This window comes from Clytia hemisphaerica, unplaced genomic scaffold (genome assembly GCF_902728285.1).
Source record: "Clytia hemisphaerica strain Z4C2 unplaced genomic scaffold, Clytia hemisphaerica genome assembly, whole genome shotgun sequence".
NCBI classification, from domain to species: Eukaryota; Metazoa; Cnidaria; class Hydrozoa; order Leptothecata; family Clytiidae; genus Clytia; species Clytia hemisphaerica.
In genome coordinates, this window is record NW_027104472.1 from 891,469 (window position 1) to 913,654 (window position 22,186).

Sequence of the window (22,186 nt, forward strand, 5' to 3'; positions counted from 1 at the left end):
CATAACTTTCTATTTCAACAAAACAGGATTGCATTTATGTTATGTAATCGATCTCTAATGTCCATTATAAGAAATGTAGTGTAACTGACACGTGAATTGATTATTTGAAAATTCACCCATAGTCGTTTTTTTTCTCAGTTTTTGGAAAGATAAAAAGTACATCTTATCTAGAACTTTTATTAGATGTCGTAGTCATCACGTGCACTTCTTTAATCTTACACTGTAGAGCTTCACAGTAACTGTTTTCAAGAAGTGACTTTTATGAATGAAGTCGACTTAAATGTCAGAAATGTTCCAGGCCAGAAAATTTCGCAAATCAGGCCATTCGCGAAACTTTTCGAATTAACTATTTCGTTAATTTCGCGAATTTGACTTGATGAAGTTTTTCACGGGGAAATAATTCGCGAAGATTGTGAAAATTTTAGACGCGAAAATTTCTGACATTAGAGTAAGACATGAAGCTTTTAAAAATCACGAGAAACCTACTGTAGTCGCGTGAATCTGTTCTGTTTAATCTCAGACATTATTTCATTTTCCAAAGTTAATTGTTTTAACCTTCACCTTTCAGTGACCTTTGGCTTGGCAAATCTTCACACGAATTTTATGTTAGGATTATAGTGCAAGTCAACTCAGTCTGTCAGTGATCCCTCAAGAAATCTGCATACAGTTGATTATAGTTCTGGAAAGATTAGCTTTGACAGAAGTGACCTTTTCATGGTTGAACTTGAGGTCGCCGTACCCATGTTGCTTCTTTAAAATAAGCAAGATTTAGCAAGTATAAGTCGATTTAAACAATGGATCTATTGTTAAACTTTTAAATATATTTCTTTAAAAGCAATAGAATCTCAGGACTATCATCCAGATAGTCTTAATGTAATGAACGCTAGAATCATGGTTTTGTTTTTAAGTAAGGGTGATATCGTTTGCTTACTCGTCAATTTTAATTCACCAGCATTGAATTGATACGGATGTGGAGCAAGATAGGTCAGAGAGAGAAAAAGAAAAACATTTTTTTGCTTATATAAGCATAATATAACAATAGGCAGACACTGTATGTGTCTGATATCAAACGGGAAACCTTATGTGAATATAAAACCTTGGAATCTTAGAACGTGGCTGACTCTTCTTCGCAAAAAAACGATATTTTTTATAAGAAACATGAAGCCTTTATCTCAGTTCCTTTAAGTAAAAAGGTTATATTAGAAATTCATCATGAATAAGCAAGGTCATTAACACGACCACTAATTAGATGTCAGAAGAAATTCCTTTCAAAATTCTTTGTATTTAATCTCACCATATCATGATTTTTTTCTTCTATTTCAAAAAGGGAATCAATAGAAAGGACAATATATTAAAGAGTGAAAGATTACCGCATCCAACAAAAGAAAATACCTTGTTATAAGAATTTGTATACAAAAGACACTGCATGGTCCATTTACATCATTTATATCTATCGACGTGTCAAGCTCGCTACTAAATGTTGGTTAAATTGGTATTAGGTATACATCAAGATCCCTAAGAATAACTGAACGAGTGGATTTTTGATTATTGATTGCTTATTGATTAAGAGACGTACTGAACTATTCAAAAGAATTTTACTTCATTCAAATTACATTTTGTAATCAAGAATCAGTTTAGTTTTATTTTGAGAATAAAGAAATCGAATTTCGCTTGAGTATATGGATCTTGGTTTTGATGGAGCTATACACACATTTCAGAAAAAGGTATGTCGTATTTTTTTGTTATCAATTTTTCTTTGGTGAGTCTTAACCACAATACAGAGAGAAAAAAAATACATTTACAAATGTAACTTTTCCCCTTGCCCCAATGTTTGACGGGTTTTTCGCATAAGTCTCCAACATTGAGACTAGGGGAGAGCAACTTTTTTTCATGAAATTTTTAGCAAACATATTATTTGTCCAACTATAGAAAGGTATTTTACAGTGTTTTTTACATTTTTGCTTTTTAAAGGATCTCAGGCCTAATTTACATTTTCAGCAATTTGCTAGTGAATTGTTTTACTCTCTGTCATATCAAAATTTGAATGCAATATTGACACCCCCAGGGGGAATGTGAATGTTTTAAATATAAGAAATATGATATTAAGAAAATTTAAAAAATATTTCTGCTCAAACGGCATATTTTTCCCTAATCGTTCGAGTGGAACATGAATCCACGTTTTTTTATAAGAACATCCAAAATTTTTGAAGCCTTGGGATGATCTTAACTTTTTGAGATTTAAACCTAAAAATGTTCTTAACATGTTCTCATTTTCGCCATTTTTTGAGTATTTTTGTCTATTTTCCTAAGAAATCGGGTGTTATAGAATCCGTAAAGCCTTAAAATGCTTTTAACTTGTTCTTAATATTTTGACCATCGAAGCCTCGTGTTCTTATATAGTTTGCTCTTATAAAAAACGTGTATTTTTTGGATGGAATGTTCAAAGAAAAATTGTCAAAATTATCTGTTGAAACCTCTCTTAGGCGGTGGTCTTGTTTACTCAGCTCAACCATATGTCATGATTTTTGAACACTTTCCAAATGTCCGAATTCCTGGGCAATAATTACAGTGCTTCATTAAAATTTTGGCACAATGAACAATGAACAATAGAGGAATTACTACAGCTGATAAAAATACTCGACATTCCTACATTACCCTTTTAAGAAAATCCGATCAGTGAAAATTGATACAGTTTTTGAAAATGGAATTTCCTTTTCCTCTTGCTATCAATCAATCAATTGACCACAACTAACTTACTAATGACTTCGGAGAGAAAGACTAACGAAGGCTAACGAGTCTACACTAATGCGATAATGATTTTCTTAATGAACAGTTAATAATCTTTTTACTTCTCTTTTTTGAAAATACCATTGTCTTGTTAAGCCCTTTTTAAAATGCCGAACGGCCACACACAGGCTGAATTTGATGTAGAGATAAACTATAAGTTCAGCAAGCCATGTTAATAGGCTCTTCCAAAAAAAAGAAAATCCGTTATTCATGGGAAATATTCTCCATGGGTATTGGAAATTTTCGTAAAACCGTCATTTTCAATGACCAAGGGGTTTGATTCGATGCTTGTCCAGGGGTAAAATAATTTGCTAAGTATTCCATAGTCTCCCCTTAGTATTGAAATTGAAAGCCCGGGTGGATAACTAGTTGTGCCTTCTGAGCAATGTACCTTATTCATCCCCTTTTAGTTCCTAGCCAAAGAGAAAAACTAGTCCTTATATATTAGATTGCATTTGTAAAGGCAATAATCCCTTGCAGGGTGTCCGTTTAGAGAGCTTTGATGTATAAAGGGTTTTGGTATTTCAACTCCATTCAGGATCTCATTGGCGGCTTGACTGTAAAGCGGACCCAATATCTACGGAAATTTCAAATTGACGTAGTACTACGCTCTGTTAAACTTTAGATACACTCCAGGTACTGAGTAATCAACGGCACATCCCCAAAGTTAAGGGCAGTAATGAAAGGATGTTTTATCGAGATTTATTCTGGTACGAGTTAATCAATAATCTGAATTGCACTAAGTAACGTTTTATATAGTTATAGAATTGTAGCGATTTTTATGCAATAGATTTTTGAATAATTGAAAAAGTAAAAATTTGACCTGACCTGACCTGACCTGACCTGACCAATTGACCTTTTTTATAAATTATTTAAAATTGTCCGTCTCTAAAAAGGGACAAATATTGGTGTTGCAAGTAACGATATATAATTTAATATGTCGATAGCAGCGCAAGCTATGGCTACTTATCAGCGCCATCCAGTCTATCAAAAAGCAATAAGTGGCCCTCGGTCAAGGACCTAGCAGACCTTTCTAATTTTTTTAATTTAATTTAATTTTAATTTAATTTACAGTAATATATTTCTCAGGTCTATCGACCTCTATGAAATAATCATGCTTAACATTTTACAATTTTACAGTTGTAGGCGCACGGTGGGCCTCTTAACCAGTCGTCTTTACAATATTTCATTTTCAGTAACAGGTTTGTTATAGATCTTCTTAAAGTAGAGTTTTGTCCGAGGACTTCCTCTAACCTTATATATCCAGCTGCCATCCTTTTGTAATTCTGTTTTCTCCTTTGCCTTCCTATGCCACTCTTTGATGGTTTCGCGTTCTTTCTTCGAAAAATCGTCGGATACTCTAAATTCGTCTTTCTCTAATTTGTGGACTGATGCCAGAATATGACGTTTCTCTTCTTCGTTCTTTAGCACGACTTTCAAGGGTCGCCATCTTTTTGTTTTGAACATTTCGTCCTTCCGAGCTCCTATTCTTTCTGCGCTGACGATGTTTACCTTTAATCCCATTTGGTTTTGTACAACTTCTTCAACATAATCCTTATCACCTACACGTTGTTCTTCTAGGTCTTCATCTTTGTTCTCTCCGAGGTTGTGAACAATGATATTGTACTTTGTTAAGTTTAACCATCGTTCTTCTTCTTTCTCTTCTTTGATGAAATTCTTGATCTTTACCTCTTGTTTCTTTAGCTCATCTTTAGTAATGCTAGCGTATGTCTGTTGTTGCTTTGATTCTATATCTTGGTCTATTTTCTTTAGCTCATCTTTAGCGATGCTAGCGTATGTCTGCTGTTGTTTGGATCCTTTAACGACATCATCTTTGTTTACAAGATTTCTGAGATGGTTAGTACAGGGCGCTCTGAAATAAAAGAGAAGCTCATAACATGTCAAAAGTAGATATATTTTTGTGATTTATATTGTGTTTTAACAAAAAGAAAGCGCGATGACATTAAATTTCTACTTTAATTTGTATATCTGTTTTGGCTTTTTCCTTTTTTTCCGGACACCCTGTAGATTTGCGAATTGCGTATGGAAAAAATAACCTGTGTCATGGTTGTATACGATTTGAAAGGTTGTTTTTGGAGTAATTATATGCCTTATTACAAATTAGCTTAGATTTGTAAAGGACGAGCGGGGCGATAAATCCGTAATAGCCCCGCTTTTTTGTAATCGCCCTAATGAATACAAAAATTTCTATTGGTTGAAAGAAAAGTATCGTACGATATTTTGATTGGTTAAGAAAATATCGTACGAAATTTTTAAGCCAATCAAAGTAAGAGTGTCAGTCGAATGTTTTTTTATTGTTTCGAATGTTTTTATAAGTTTCGAAAAGAATAGCGATTGAGTGTTCTTCAATTCTTTTTTTGACCATATAATTAACGCGGAATAACATGGTATTCTCGGGTGATTTTGGATTAATAACCCCTCGTTTTCAATGTTTTCAATGAACCTCGGGGTTATTAATCCCAAATCACCCTCTAAACCATGTTATTACAAAAACATAGATATTGGAAAATATAGCATCCAGCATGCTAGACGGTTTTTTTAGTCAGAATAAAAAACACATAAAAAATAAAGGAAGAGTAAAACTGATATTATGCCGTAACAATTATCTTATTATCATATAACACCCATATTACTGTATTATAAGGAGACTACCTTGTTACACGAACATTACTAGTCATTTTATTGACACGAATTGAAAAATTTCGTGTTAAAAAAAAACCCTTAATTAAAACCAGCCGCTGTTTCCTTGAAAAAGTAGAAAAATTCGTGTTAATTTCAGATCGTGCTAATTTCAAGGCTGTTAAATACTTGCCTAGTAATATTCGTTAATAGTAATATATTAAGTTGTTATTTCTTTTGAATTATGTTTCTTTCTTTCTTTTTTCAGATTGGTACATACGATAAAGCTAATTGGGAAATTATAGTGGAGAAGCAGTCCATACCACAGGTAATAATTTACAACAAATCTTAAAATGGATCTCAGACGACCTCGTCCCCGTGTATTCTAGGCTTTACTTACGTTACTGATTGACGCCAGAGAATTTTATCTGGCACTATCAATAAGTATCAAAAAGCTGAGAATACGCAGGGAGCGAGGTTGGATCTAATATTATTTTTCTAAAGGTTAAAGACCCGCTTAATCATTAGTTATTAGTTGTTGGGTATGACTCCAGAGTCCAATACTTTTAAGTTTCTAACTTATACTTTAAGTCACAGAATCCGATCTAAAGTTACGAAAAGAGTGCAGAAAATCAGATCATTGCTTCTCGCTGCACAATTTCTTTTAGAGAAAGTTGTTTGAGAAATGAATTTTTCCACGTTAACTTTATCATCTTTTAAGTAACCTTCTAAGATTCCCCAAACTTGGAAGTTTGTATCATTGTTAGAAAAGATTTTGATCTTCTAACTTGAAAGTTTTTTAGATGTTTTAATTTTTTTTTCAGATTGACAAAACTTCCAGTGACGCTAAACTACCCACAGACTTACTGGATGTTGATTTGCTTCGAGGTAAACCTTTCTTTCTATTACCAATGGGCCTCAGGTCAAGCTACAATCTTCACTAAAGATAACTTTAACCAAAGGCTGGCAAGTATTTTACAGCTCTGTGTGGCAAGCTGGATCTCTCATAAGACTGTTTTTTTCCAGTTATTTATACGAACTAACATTTTTCCGTAAAATAGTCATATAACATATATACCGTCAACTCACTCTAATTCGAAACTCTGTTCTTATTCGAGCTTAAAATATTGCTCCCCTCAGCTGATGAAAACCGGTTTAAATTACTCTCTGTAATTTGGATCTTTCTCTAATTCAAAGAAAATTTTTGATCCTATGAAGATTGAATTACCCAGCTGGCACACAACGTTCTTTTAACGTTTATCTAACGTTCACAACGTCCATAAAATGTTTGATGAACGTTGAAACAACGTTGTGTGCCAGCTGGGTAGAGAAAGTTAACTGTATTACTGTATGATTATAAACGGCTCCAGTGTATCATCTGGCTGCTTACTTGCTTGTTTACGATTATAAAAAATAAAACTTGAAGCCACTCAGCCTACATGTTTTTTCTTTTATAAGCATAACGTTTATAAGCATATGCAGGCTCAGTATTTGGTACCTAAACAATGGCTCTATTGTTTGAGAACAATAGAATGCTAAGCATAATGCGAGCCTGATGTAGGGACAGACACTTGCTTGTAAAAAAAAACAACATGTATTGCTCAAGCATCCCATAATTCCCTTTTTGTTTTGTCACAGGCTCTTCCTTTACAAAGTCTAAACCTGGATATCATTGGACGCAAGTAACAACCAGTGGACTCCTGAAGATCATCTTATTCCCAATTTATTACAGCTGGTAAAAGCTTTTTAAACTTTTAATTGTCTGTAAACAGAGCCGTTATCTAGGGAAATTTCAAAATTCATTGCTGTAGAGATCACTAATGTACTACACGCTTCTTTATAATAAGAACATGAGGCTGAAAAAGCACTAATTTTAACAGATTTTTAACACATTTCAAGTTTTCAAGTAAAGAAAATAAGCATATTATATTAAGGACATCAGCCTGAGCCAAAAATTTACTGGTTCTTATAAAAAAAAGCGTTTAATCTACGCTATTACCCAGTTTATGTATGCGTGTTTTTCTGCGACGGAGACGGTAAGGTTCTAATTTGACTAGATCCTGACCAGCTGAGGACGACGGTAAATCAGCAATTTTACCGCCCTCGATTTTTCGGGTCAGAATTGCGGGTTATTCCAAATCGCTTCAGTCACTCTACCGTCCTCAAAAGCGCAAATACATAAACTCGCTATTATTGAGTTACAGAGACTTAAGTGCGGACCATTAAAATAAAAGTTGAATTCGGCTAAATATCCGTAATGATCCTCGATTTTTTTCTAGGTGGAAGTCACAAATCACACAATGGGTTTGGATGTTTATGAGTCTTTATTTTCTGCAGCTTTTTGGTTTGGTAATTTATTTTGTTTACCAAGCAGATGAATCACTTGTGGTTAGTGTATTGACTACTGGGGTTTTCCCCTACTTTTTACTACTAGTTGTAGACTACACGGTTTTTTTTTTTATTAGAACCCAGTTTATAAGAACATTTAGGCTGAGATTCGTCGAAAAATTAAGAACATCGTAAGAACATGCCCAGCCTCAGTTTGGAAAAAAATGACAAGAAACTACAATTTTTTCCTCTTTTCAAGCAGTTTTAACCCAACTTAGGCATGGATTTTCTAAAATCGAGAGTCAAATTTTGTCCAGATTGTACCAATTTTATATGCTCTTTATTTTGCATGATATTGTCGATTTAGAGTAGTCTGAAAAATTAAGAACGCGTTTAAGAACATTTAAGGCTGAAAATTGCTAAAATAATAAGCACATCCAGGCTCAGCCAAATTTTAGGTGTTCTAATAAAAAAAAAACGTGTACTGGGGTCTCTTTCTCCCTCCTGTTTATCTTGTCTTACAAATAGATGGGGAGGCCGGGGAGAGAGATGGAAAAAGAAGGGGGAGGGGGTGACTATTTTACCCATAATTTTGACAATTTTTGATAAACTTATTCCTTTTGAAGGTCGATTTACACTGCCATATGATGTTGTAATATTCAAATTTAATTAGCATGGAGACGTCTATTTGGGAGAGAAGAGTAAAAGGGCTAGAAACCAAAAGTATAATTTCCCCACATAGTTAATTTTAATTGCTTCAGAATTTCTTCGACCTTGAACTCGAACTTTATTCGAACACTTTGATATTCAAATTGAATAATAATGAAACGACCAAAATATTAAAATCATCACATAGAAGATTTTAGTTGGATATTGGGTTTGTTTAAGATTTTGTTTTCGGGCTTTGTTCTAATTCTAGCCATATTTTGACGGCTTATTTTTTTGTAATTTATTTTTCTTCATTTCTGTAGGATATAACTTGGCCAGAAGCCTTTGTGCCGATCATGGTAAAGAATGTTTAATTTTCAGCTCTTTCTAAATGTAACATTTTATCAGAAAAATTTTGCGCAAATTTGGAAGGAGAAGAAAAGGAAAATTGGCGCATTCACACCAAAAGTTTTACCCATTCATTTAATCAAAAAGTCGATTCTCGCTTTTAAATTTTTCAATTCACACTTTCTATCTTTAAAAACTATTATATAAGTATAGCACAAGCGGGTACCGAGAAAATGTTAAAAAGGCTAAGAGCCTGGTTACATTGTCATTATTTTCTGCTTCGACCTTAGGCGTTGATATTAGTAGGGGAGTTGTATATCCATGTTGTTTCATCTAACTTCACCAAGCCGATGGCTCATAAGATAAAGAAAACCAACAAGAAGAGAAGGTACTACCTACACTGCCATTAATAAATAATAAACTGATAAAGTGGAGTTTACACTAAGCTGCCGGAATTCCACTGATTTTTTTTTGCTATAACATTTAGTATTTTAGTGATACACGCTTCACTGCAACAAATTGTTGATCATAAGGCAATGGTTCTATAGAGACTATATGATAAATATAATTCGTCTCGCTGTAATTGAGCCTATACTGAGCTGTCACTGAACGCCATAATTATTCCGATTTATGTCAGCGATATTCGAGTGGTCTGAGGAGTCAGCACTGCAAACCGGAGGATTACCGGTTCGAATTCCCGGTCCTTCCAATGTTTCGTTCAGTTCATAGATAGTCGAGCCAGCTGGTCGTATATCCCTTAAATACAATTAAGAGGCTGTCTTAAGTCTTAGAATCTTGGCTATCCTCGTAAAACATCGACTCTATCTAACGTCCATATAACGTTATTAACGAATTGTTTTCCTTATCTTAGCCATGATACCAAACGACCGGGACGCGGAAAAGACAGAAAGAAAAGCAGTAAAAATGTAACTATCAAACGCAATGCGGACACAATCAGCGATGAAGGGATCGAAAGCTACGATGGCCGAAGGCCTAATGACACAAGCCCTGAACGACACTCCAGTCGCGCGGAGAGCGTTGAGCGTAAACTGGAAAGTGATGATGAAAATTCGATCTTGTGCAAAGCTAGTCACCCTGAAAGGTGCCTCCAAGGCGCTAGTAATTCACTCGGGTACGAGGTCAGGAAGCGTATTGTTACTAGCAAATCCATAGGTCAGTCAGTTCTTTCTAATCTTTCAGGAATTTGGTACACGCTTTTATTCTATATCTAAAAGTCATTTAATAATCCTTTCTTCTAGGGGTACATAAAAACATTGCGGGCCTTGTTTCAAGCACTTCATTTGACATTTTACACATTTTAAATGACCGTCATCATCAACTTTGCTACAAAAATTCTAACATCCTCAAACGCTTGAAATACGTCTGTCAACCCTTAGTGGTGCGGTCAGCTTCTAAAGGGTTTGGTAATGAAGTTACAAGGAATTGAACTCAAAATCTATCATCTATAAAGATGTCAACGACTTCAGGTATTTTGACGGTATTCCTTCCTTGAAAACTAGAACCCAATCTCCCCACGCTTCAAAGATTGATCGCTGTATTAACGTCGTATGCCATTGTTGTATTATTATTAAACGTGGCCCAATGGCAATGGTTTTACGTTTCTCGGGACGGGGTGTGTTGAAGATATTATAGATAAAGATTAAAAGCGTGTACCATAATTTCCATATTTTATTGTTGTGTATTATATATTGTTTTATGAGTTTTGTATTTTCTGTTCTTTTTTTCTTATTGTTTAGAACAGTTTGTTCTCCTCTTCTATACGTCAGAGAAATTTGTGATCTGTTGCTATTTGGTGTAAGTAAAAACCTCTCAAAAGAGAAGGGGGGACGCCTGCTACCCTTGCTACTGTATACCTTAGCTAAAGAAACCCCAGGGTTTTATCCACAAACCTGATGTGATACCCGACCGACTGGAAAATTTGGCCGAAATTTCACCCCAAATAATCGGAAATCGACTCGGAAAATTTCAATGTAAAGTATTTCACTCCAAAATCATCCTCATTGGATTTTTTTAGCTTAGAGAAATAGATTTTCCATCTTCATTGGGCTTTGTACCAACGTGTTTTCATAACGACTGCGGGAGAAAGTTCAACCGGAGCGGTGTGTGTTTTTACTCTTGGGTGAAGGCTTATACAGCATTTCTGATTTCTGATTCCGATTTCCAATTTCAAACACTTTCAATGAATTAACTAACAAATGGTTGTTACCTTTAAAGTTAAGTGTCGGGATATATATTGTATCAGACACCTTACACTACACTTACACTCACAAGGATCTAAGATTTTGTCAATTATTGAAACCCGAATGAGAATCCATTGTTTTCATTGCATCACATATCGAACATTCGTTAAAATTCCATATAACATTTTTCTTGATATACAGATTCAAATGAAGACATCGAGACTCATCAACCCACCGAAAACGTAGAAAAAATTACATCGCCGCCGACAAAATCTTCGCAACGCTCATCACCAAACAAACGTCAAAATTTCAACCAATCAACATCTATTTCTGCGACAGCCGACGAATCATCATCTAGCGATGAATCAACCGACTCGTCGGGTTCGTCGTCAACATTGTCGGAAAACGAGGAGCAAATGACGGAGATGGTGGAACTTTTTCGGAGTCCGTTGAGCCTGAATAATGCAACTCCGTCCGATAACAAGTTGGTGCATGCCGTACCAAGCGCTATGACAAGACCAGGAAGTAGCGATAAAAGTAAGTCTGTGTTCCAAATAAACCTTTGTTGGCCTCCTTGAAAGAGAAAGAGCGACTTTTAAACTTGGCTTTTAATACGTTACATTTTTTTGTTCGAAATTGACTTACACACCCTAACTTTGTCATTAAATCAGTGATTATTGTTATAATATCGCTCATTTTAATATCCCATTTTCAGTTACTGTGTCCATTTGGTCTGGGAATTCATTCAAGAAACTGAAATTGACGTTTTATGAGATTGGTTTAGAAGTTGTCAATCAAGTGGTAAGTTTCTAGATCTATTTTCTTCGAAACGGTATAAGTCATGTAAAGTACTTTTAAACCAATGGGACTGAATCATTTGAGAGGTAAAAAACGCTACGGTTATAACTTTCCTGAATCAAATGAATGGGTAGTCATGACTTGGTTGCCAAAATTACAAGCAATCTCATTGTACTGCTAAGGGTGCATTGATAGGTTTTGCAATGCAATTACACAAAATAGTTGCATAAAATTTGACATGCTACATTTTGTTTTGAAATTTCTGACGCGCATGAAACACAATGTAAATTGTGCTGCCACGACGCTGTAATGTAATATTTTCGGAAATTTATGAATAAACTGTGATTCGGTTTGCATATTTTACCCGATTTATATTTCCTGAATGTACCATTAGATATATATTTTAAAATCGATTTTTCGATTTTTCAAAACATTACCTTTTAAGTTTCACGCCATAAATAGATGTACGTTTTTCTCAGGAAATTCGAATGAATCATACTGGATCTGATTATGTGAAATTTTCGCTGATGTCAGCATTTTTGATTGGTATGCTTCCCATGTTGTTTCGTGTATACAAATCACAAGTTGGTAAACACGCAGACATCACATGTACTAAAGCGGCAAGCGAGGTAAATATTTTTTTGGATTAAAACTCTAATCAGTAAAATAAGTAACGGTCAATATTTAATGTATATCAATTTGTAAAGCCAGTTAATTCCACAGACCCGGCTACCGTTCAAGGAATAATGCTCACCGGGTGAAACGAGGGTGAAAAAATGCGTTTGGGATATCCTTTCCTGTCATTAACTATGATGGAGCTCTGTATTAGACCTACCCTGGAGATCCATGCTATAATTTGTTATTCTATATACTGATAGCGAAATATATAGCATGGTATGGGCTGAGAGTTATTCTTTTACTGGTCACACTTTCTTAGAGAAAGCGCAAGTTCCGAAATTTGGTTTTTATCTTAGTAAGTGAGGACAGCGCTAAATTCGAATTTCCCGCTGTAAATCTTTTGAGGCCAGAAATCTGCCTCACAGGTCATACCCGTCCTGTATACATCAGATTAAAAAAATACAGGACGGTTCTCCTGTCTATATTAGACCCTGTATCATCAACGATGTCACTCCCCTGGTTAGTTTTAGCTCATATAAACAAAGTTGCATCTTTATGTTACTACTTTTTTCTTTACCTTAGCTATATCGTCAAGTTCAAACTTGGGATGGAATGGTTTCAATCTTCCTCCAACTCGTTGGGCCGACCATTCAGTAAGTGGGTTTTGTTTGTTTGTTTGTTTGTTTGTTTGTTTGTTTGTTTGTTTGTTTTACCTCTTCAATATTTTTTTGTGATCATTTTCTTATTTGAAATAACCAACAAACTAACATGCCCTAAGATGTCGAATTCCATTGACATTGCAGTAGCAATAACTCACCAAAAAACGGGATCATTTATTCTCCGTTCCCTTGTGGGTTCCACTTTGATGAATTTCGTAAAAAAGAAGTCTATCTAGTGTTTTGACGCAAATTTAGATTTTTTTCGCTACTGCAGTACTTTCACCCTGACCCACAGAATGCAGTTGCCTCACAGGATTCAGGTTTTTTAGAAAATTGGCTATTTTGACAAAGATATTTTACTGGGATAAATAGAAATGTTTTGGAGAAATGCAGTCCCTTTAAAGATCTATACCAGACGATCCCCACCTACCTTTTAATTGTCCTCTAAAATAATATTTGATTTGCGGTCAAAGTTTAAGATCTGGGCTCGAGATGCTGCTGACAACAGTCATGGTGGCCACGCTCCTGGAAATTCCTGGAATATCCTGAAATTAATGTTTTCTCCTGGAAAGTCCTTGAAACTCCTGGGATTTCTTGTAATTTTTTAAAATGTCCTGGAATGTCCTGGATATTCTAAATTCTTTGAATATATTTTTTTTTTCAATCGACTTTTTCGTTTCGCATTCTAAAATTGGAAAAATCATTTGATATTTTCCTTGCTGAGATAGTAATATTTTATTTTTTTATCCTGGAAAATCCTTGATTTTTTCTGTTTAATGCTATTTTGTCCTGAAATATCCTGGAATTTGATGATCTAAAGTCCTGGAAAAAGTCGAAATTTGTCCTTGAAAGTCCTTGAAAGTCCTGGAATTTGAAAAAAATAATTCTGTGGCCACCATGACAGTCTTTAGAATATTGCATTGAACTGCATTTTCTTTTGTAGAGCCAAAGTTGTGATAGTGATTGCTGTGATTGGTCGAATCGCTTCATCTTTTTGTCTTTTCTTCATGTTGTGTGTTGCTGAGGGTACTTACAAAAAGGTATGCGCTTTTGCTATGAGGATTAACTTATTTACTTACTTCTTTTACGCCGGCCCTTACTCTTAGGTTCCAATAAACGGGGTTCGCAAATAAACGGGGGGTTAAACGGGGGGGGGTTGGCAAATTTTCTAGATTTTAATAAACGGGGGGGACCTAATTGCCGGGGGGGTTGGAAATTGTACTTCTGAAACCCAAAAATAAGGTAAAAATAGGCTAAAATCAGGCTATTTAGAGCAAAATAAGGGGCCTTCTCTTTGACAGCTGAAAATATTCTTAGAGATTAATAAACGGGGGGTCCTAATAAGGTCCGGGGGGGTTGGAAAATTTTCGAAAAATTAACAAGCGGGGGGGGGGGCGTTTATTTGGAACCTAAGAGTATCACGCCAAAGCTCATTTTCCACTTTGAGCCTGGCCCTAATTTAATTCCAATCCCTTACGCCGGCCCCTTTTGGGTCAAGCTGGAGTTTTTACAAGGTTTTCGATGATTCGGTTGATGGTTGAATCTTGAGACAAAGGATTTTATTGCTCTGTTATTTCAAATGACCAATTAGTGAAGTATCTTATAAAAACTCCAGCTCATCCCCCCCTTTTACCCCGGCCCTTATTACCTTAAAGCTCTTTTTTCCATTTTTAGCCCCGATTTAATTCCGATCCCTTACGCCAGCCCTTATTACAAACAAAATAACACCAATTTAATTGGGGCTGGGGTAACAAGGGCCCGAAAGGTAGTAAATTTTGGGTCAGGTTTATTGTGTTATGTTCTGATTATTCGAAACTTTAGGGAGGATCGGTATTTTTTAAGTAATTTCTGGAACCTGAGACTGAATTGATCTTCAGGTTTTCACTTGATTTCAACCTCATGTTCTTATAGCTTCTCTGGCCTGAACCTTTCAGCTTTAAGTTTTGAGGTTGACAAAAGATTCTGATATTCGGATCCTTATGTAATTGATATGCTAGATTGGGCTTTTCTAGAGCTGTCTAGAGGTCATTTTTCGAGAGACAACCGCCGTAGATTTTTTGGTAAAAATTCAGAGATTTTATCATGAAATTTTAATGACACACACTCCCGGACAGAAAATATGAATTCTTTAACATGGGATGGAGATAGTGAAACTTCTTCTAGATTTCTTGATATCCATGACTTAATTTTTTATACGGAAATACCCAAAATAGCACGGTCATACGCCACTATTTTTATTGTTTAAATTCAAAATTAATGGCAAACCCGGTCTTTTTTGGATGAAAACATGAAAACATTACGTCAGGAATATCACGAATTCTTAAGCTTTTTTCACATGTACGTAAAATTTTACTCAAGACCTTGAAGGGTGGGAATTCCCCTAAGCTTACGTAGTGTTTTAAGGCCTTATGTAGAATTTGCTTACGTTCAAAAAGTTTTGAACGGAAGGAAAAGTCACGTAAGACCCTCTTAATCAACAAAAACTTTACATAATGTCGGGAAATTCCCGAAAGACAGCCTTACGAACGATTTTCCGTAAGGTCTAAAGTAAAATTTTACGTGCATGTGAAAAAAGCTTTACAGACAAATTTATTTTGCCTCACCTCTCCAATCCTTTATTTTTGGACCTACCTCCGGGTACCCCGGTGGAGGTTCTATAAATTAACCCATGTCCGTTCGTCCGTCCGTCTGATTTTTTGCACAATGATGCAAAATGGCAATGCCCAGAACGTGACGGAGCCCGATTTTTGAGAAAAAATTTATTTGGGCAAATTTGGGCCAAAAACTACCTAAAAATAGGGTTTTTTGGACTTTGCAAAATCCTGTCATTACTTTTTTCAGATTTTTTGTACAAAGATGGAGGGCAAGATTCTCTAAAGAATGGCTGAAGTGGTTTTTCCCGGAAAATTCTTATTCGCCTTAAAAAACGGATTTTCGTATTTTGGGGAAATTCCCTTTAACCAAATAAGAAAATATAGCTTTTCTCAAAGTTGACTCATTATTTTTTTCTGATTTTTTGCACAATGATGCAAAATGGCAATGCCTAAACTGTGACGGAGCCCGAATTTCGAAAAAAAATATATTTGGGCAAATTTGGGCCAAAAACTGCCTAAAAATAGGTTTTTTTGGACTTTGTGTAAAATCCTGTCATTACTTTTTTCTGATTTTTTGTACAAAGATGGAGGGCAAGATTCTCTAAAGAATGGCTGAAGTGGTTTTTCCCGGAAAATTCTTATTCGCCTTAAAAAAGGGATTTTCGTATTTTGGGGAAATTCCCTTTAACCAAATAAGAAAATATAGCTTTTCTCAATGTTGACTCATAATTTTTTTCTGATTTTTTGCACAATGATGCAAAATGGCAATGCCCAAAATGTGACGGAGCCAGATTTTAAGGGAAAATTTTTTTGGGCAAATTTGGGCCAAAAACAGCTTAAAAGGTTTTTTGGGCCTGAATGGTTTAAGTGATTTTCGTATTTGGGGAAATTCCTTTTTACCATTTTACATTATTCAACACACAAGCTTTATTTTTCCATTCTGAATTTTTGTACAATTATTGTCACTTTTTTCTTATTTTCATCTGATGTTAATCATTAGGTAGGTCCATTCAGCATGTTGCTTGTTATCTATTTTTTTTTCACTTAGCGTTACATGTATGCGAAATTCTTCAGTGCGTTGACATCAACACGACGAGCACGTCGAAACCAGGTGCCACACTTTCGACTACACAAAGTGAAAAATATCAAAGCATGGTTGTCACTCCGATCCTTTTTGAAGGTAAAGAACAAGATTTGATTTAAAGTCTCTTCAAAATAATTGGCAGTTCCCCTTGAAGCAAAAAGATACAATGAAAAGTAATACATTGTTGGAAAGATAATTTTCAGTCTTGATAAAAGATTTTTTAAATTTCCTGAAAGTTGAAAATGAAGTTGAAAAATGAAAAAGAAAAATTATGAAGATTTTTTCTACCCGGCCAAAAATAGATAGATAGATTCGATTTTTTGCATGGATATCCCAATTTTTTAGACAGTCTTTCGGTTATTTTCACGGGGTCCACGGCCAGCCAGAAATTTTAAACCCCAATGATTTCATTTTATAGATGATAAATTGCCTTAAAATGTTCGAAATGGACCTGATGCAACTTTTGATCCAAAATAGGCATGAAAAATTCGAAAACATATTTGAAATCAGCAAAAACTAAATATTCTTACTTTCTTTTACTTTCCATACCCTTCTTCAGAAACGTGGCCCACAGCGCTCAGTGGATACAATAGTCTCTGCAGCTTTCATCTTGGGAATTTTATTGTTGGTGATTTGCTGTGTCCAGTTTCTATCGATCAGTGATCAGAAGGATCATTTTTTGACCTATTTTTTCAGCTGGGAAGTCTCTGTATGGTAAGTAAGCTTCCTTTCATTATAAATCGTAAAGTGTGCAATTTTTTGATAGCATGCGTAAACCTAACAAAATCAGTCTAGTTACACTGACATGAAAGCTGAGAGGAAGGACCATTTTATGACCATTTTTTTCATCTGGGAAGTCTCTGTCTGTTAAATTAGCCAAAAGTTCTTTACATTGCGCTTTCCAGAAAAAAATTTTTGTCCTCACTGTTGAGGATATTGATTTTTCGAAGTATCGAACCCTCTGGATATCCTACTTTATTAGTAAAACCTCTTGGATATCCACTCTTAGAAATATGCTCAACCCCCTGGATATCCTCTCTTATAAAGATGCTTACCCCTGGATATCCATATTTAACCCACTGGGTATCCACTTTTGAACAAAAATTGTTAACCCTCTGGATATCCTATATCCTCAACAGGGGGGGGGGCACGGATTATTTCTGGAAAAGCCCATTAGAAATCGAAAAGTGTGCACTTTTTTGATACCATATTGAAACCACTTTACTTATAAAGGAATCGTTCGAATTATGAAACGACTCGAATGATTAAACTTCGAATTAGCGATAGAATTCACTGTAAATCTAACCTTTTTGACTTAATCTTTTGACTTAATCTTTTGACTTAATCTTTCATCAAACTGAATTTTATTGTTGCTCGAAATACGAATGTTTTTATTACTTTTAGGGGTCTGGTACTGGGCGTGTTTCTGATTCGGTTCATTGCTCTTGGCTCAGATATCAACAGGAAGTATCGAAACAGTTCCATTCTGCTTACCGAACAAGTAGGTTAAACGATTTTTCACCGCGTGTTTAAGCTTCCTGTAAAGACCACAGTATTTTTTCTACACATTTTACATTTTGACTTCTGTAAATCAAGAGATTTGTTATATTCATGACGTGATGTTTTATACACGGAAGGACACAAAATATTACTATTTTTGAATCTAAATAATAAAAGTAGTGGCAAACGCCCGGACGAATATCATGAATTGATGAAGAAAGGTCAAACAGCCTTTAGTTCTAAATACTATTTATAATTTTGACCAAGTTCAAAAGCCATACTTCTATCTAAAAAAAGGTAATTTCTGCTTGTGACACATAATTAATGAAATGTCTCAATGTGGGTCACTGGTACACACTAAAACAGGGAACTTTGGTTTAACTTACTATAGATTAATCGTGCATGCTCAGTTAAAAAAATCTTTTAAGAGAGTCAAACCATAGTGCTTGATTTTCCCTTGAAATAATAAAATCGTATTGGTTAAAAATGTATTTTCTTGACTAGTACAGTAGTATTTCTTTTTTTCTCAAAAGTAACGCTTTTTCGAAAGAGAATTTTTTTCGAATTTTCTGCATAATTTTTGAACACGTGAAGCAAATTTAAAGTATGATCACTCAAAACTTAAGTTAGCCTTTCCTCTTTCTGATGGTGAAAAGTTTAGATTTATAACAGACATTTTCTCATAACCTCACTTCAAACTAGACAGGAGACCCGTCGTGTGTTTTTTTATAATTTGATGTACACAAGACGGCTTCGAGCTGTGAGTCCAATATTGGACTCACATTTTTTACAGTTGGAAATTCGAATTTAGCTCTGTCCTCACTTACTAAAATAAAAACCAAATTTCGAAAGTTGCGCTTTCTCTAAGAAAGTGTGACCGGTAAAAGAATAACAAAATTTGATTGGCTATGTTTTCAACCGTTATTAGGATCTGAGAAATTCAAACTCTCAGCCCGTACCATGCTATATATTTCGCCATCAGTTTATCAAAGAAGAGATCATAGCATGGATTCCCAGGCTAACTTCAAACTTGTACACTATTTTTAAAACATCTGGTAGTAACACATCATTCATTTTAATATTCAGATCAATTTATACCTGCAAATGGAAAAGAACCCTGAAAAGAAAGAGGAACTACTCATTGCAAATAATGTATTGAAACTAGCCTCCGATCTTCTAAAGGTAAGTCTACAGATCCTTGGAGCTTCATATGTCTTTTTTACAGAGTAGGCATGAAGAACAGAAACTCTATACTCTACAATGGGTTATTGTAAGTACATCTGACTTTAAATTCAACGGAATGGTGCTCAATATCGTAATTAGCGGTATCCTATTTTTGATAAACGGAGAAAGTTTTCAATACTGGGAGTTTCTTACTTTTTCAAGCATTCATCGATTGATTGATTTACTGATTGATTGATTGATTGATTGATTGATTGATTGATTGATTGATTGATTGATTGATTGATTGATTGATTGATTGATTGATTGATTGATTGATTGATTGATTCTTTTATTTTTTTAGGAACTAGACGGTTCATTCAAGATTTCTGGCTTCATAATGAATCCCCTATTATCAAACATTACTCGAGTGGTTGTAATGTCATTATTCTCTGGTGTAATGTCTGATATCCTTGGATTCCGTTTAAGGGTATGTTTATTGTTTTGTTCATTACAAACAAGCGGAATTTTTCTAAAATCTCTATAGATCCGAGACATGCTCAATGGCAAATATGAGGGGGCTCGAAATTCATGACAGAGAGTCTTCATATCCTTTTCAGGAGTATGTCCTTTTCCTAAAAACCATATCCTCCGCATCATAAATCTTGAAATCCCATTAAATCCGCCAGTGATCGCTTTCTTCACACCTTTGTCTTCAGTGTGCTTAAAAAACTTTATATTACCCTCGTCCCAAGTGTATTAGCTTTTTTTCGGTACCTATTGCACAAGGACCAGCCTCCTAATTGTTGTTAGTGAGCTTTTTCTGGTACCTCATTGCTATGTTAAAGCATTGATCTTTCTTGGGAAGGTTCAGGTAACTGGACTCCCGGTTTGTCCTTCGGTTATCGTACCAAAGAGGATCCTCAACGTTGAAGATCCCTGTATCGGACGTAAATTCTCACAATTTTATACTGGCGTTTTATACATTTGAGCATTCATTCGAAATTCTAAACATGCGTTTTTTATTGCTTTGTTTTAGCTGTGGAAGATTAAGGCGTAGAATTGGCACAAAGGATTCAACAAGAAGGTTTGATTTGTATGTATTATTGTTGTCGTGGATACTGGAAAGTCCATTCTGTACTATATCATAAGTCTTTTTTTTATGTTGACTGGGTTGGATTGAATGTTGTCATTGGATAAAACAGAAAAAAACATTTAGAATATTCAAATATTATTTGCGGAATCGCTGGTTGATTTTGACTGTTTATATATTATATACCTACTATGATTTCTTGAAAGTTATGACTTATTTTTGCGTTGTTTTTTTTACCCAGAGGAAAACACAAACTCAATTTTCAGGCCATACTACAACAAACTAAAAAAAATGTATGTATTGGCAATCGATTTTTTCCCTGTTTTTTTATACTTAGTAACCCAAATTAGCATCAACCAGGCATACTCAGGCATACTAGCTATCATCTAACCCCAAGCAGGTTTCCTAGATATTCTTGTTTTCTCTGGGAACATTTTTCTTCGTTTCTTTTCTTTTTGTATAATGGTTTAATAATTACATTTTTGTCAATATATTTCTTTTTCATATTTAAAAAAAGCTTTGTGTTATTAAAATATTTAAGAATTTTCAAGATATTTTATTTTTATTTGATATTCTAACTAACGAACTTTAACTTAGTCTAACTGTAGTAGATATAAACATTTAATTTATATTTTGAGACTTGAACGTATTTATTTCTTGAGACTGAAAACTTTTTCATTTACCAAGCCCGTACGTAAGAACCGCGGTTTTCGTAGACCTTATAAAACCTTGCTATTTAACTTCCTCGAAGTTTTGATAAACTTTCCTGTGATGGCTAATTTTTGAATTCGATACATTTCGATACATACACCTTTTCGACCGTAGTCGCGCGGTCAGGTGCGTGCCACTTTATTATTTGATTTACCACCCTAACCTTGATCCGATCCTTTGTGAACACTTTTTCTATTGTCTTTAGCCGCAAAAAAAAAGACTGGGACGGTTTTAGGGTGGTAAAACGGACAAAGAAATACCCGCGAGGCAATTGGCGGCTACGGTCGAAAAGAGAACAACATTTGTATAAAAGCTTTTTGGTCTTATACCATCATCAGTGCTATAGATGCTAAATTTCAACCTTCTCAGTATAACAATGTTACCTACGGTCTTGGTAAATGGAAGACATTCTTTATAAAGTGATTTATTTGTCTTGGTTTAATTTACTCTTATGGTAATATTTAGGTAATTTATCTGGACCTTTATCCCGAGACATGGGAGAGACTCATGTCATGTCAACAGTAAGTTTCTGCTCATCCTCTAGCGAAAGAGTTTCTTTCTTTCACTTGCGACGAAGATGATTATGGTTTTTCTAGATCCTGACTGACCCAAGACCACGGTAAATCTGCACTTTTATCGTCCTCGATTTTGCGAGTCTGAACTACCAATCATCTCAGTAACTCCGCCGTCTTTTAAAGGGTTGGATGCGTAAACTTGCTAATGTCCAGGGATCGAGGTGGGATAATTTTTGTTTTGTTTTGTTTTTCTTTAGTTTTTATACGCATTTTGAGAGAAAGAGGTGTTTAGAGCCGTGTAAATTAGTTTATAAGTAGGTCAACAAATATTAGGTAAATAAACATTGTATACAAAGACTTTATTCTGACAAATTGACTGTTATTATTGCAAACGAATTCCATTTAATGAATTTAGTTAGGGGTTATGGATTAAAAAGACAGTTTTTGCTGATGTCAGCAAGAAACGTTTTTCCTTAATTTTTCCAGAATGGCTGAAACAGA

The 22,186-nt window shown here is 34.9% G+C and overlaps 1 protein-coding gene across 1 annotated transcript; it reads left to right on the forward strand.

The window, feature by feature from the left end:
• The first annotated feature begins 1,327 nt into the window (after nt 1-1,327).
• LOC136821373 (protein PHTF2-like) lies at nt 1,328-21,359 on the forward strand. The gene is made up of 19 exons (XM_067077609.1): nt 1,328-1,724; nt 5,696-5,755; nt 6,252-6,315; nt 7,066-7,162; nt 7,707-7,815; nt 8,727-8,762; nt 9,042-9,139; nt 9,623-9,924; nt 11,154-11,489; nt 11,668-11,753; nt 12,230-12,379; nt 12,951-13,021; nt 13,971-14,067; nt 16,670-16,801; nt 17,265-17,419; nt 18,110-18,206; nt 19,292-19,387; nt 19,731-19,856; nt 20,406-21,359. The coding sequence occupies exons 1-19, from the start codon at nt 1,680-1,682 to the stop codon at nt 20,424-20,426; spliced, it is 2,178 nt and encodes a 725-aa protein (XP_066933710.1). The 5' UTR covers nt 1,328-1,679; the 3' UTR covers nt 20,427-21,359.
• Nucleotides 21,360-22,186: the final 827 nt, after the last annotated feature.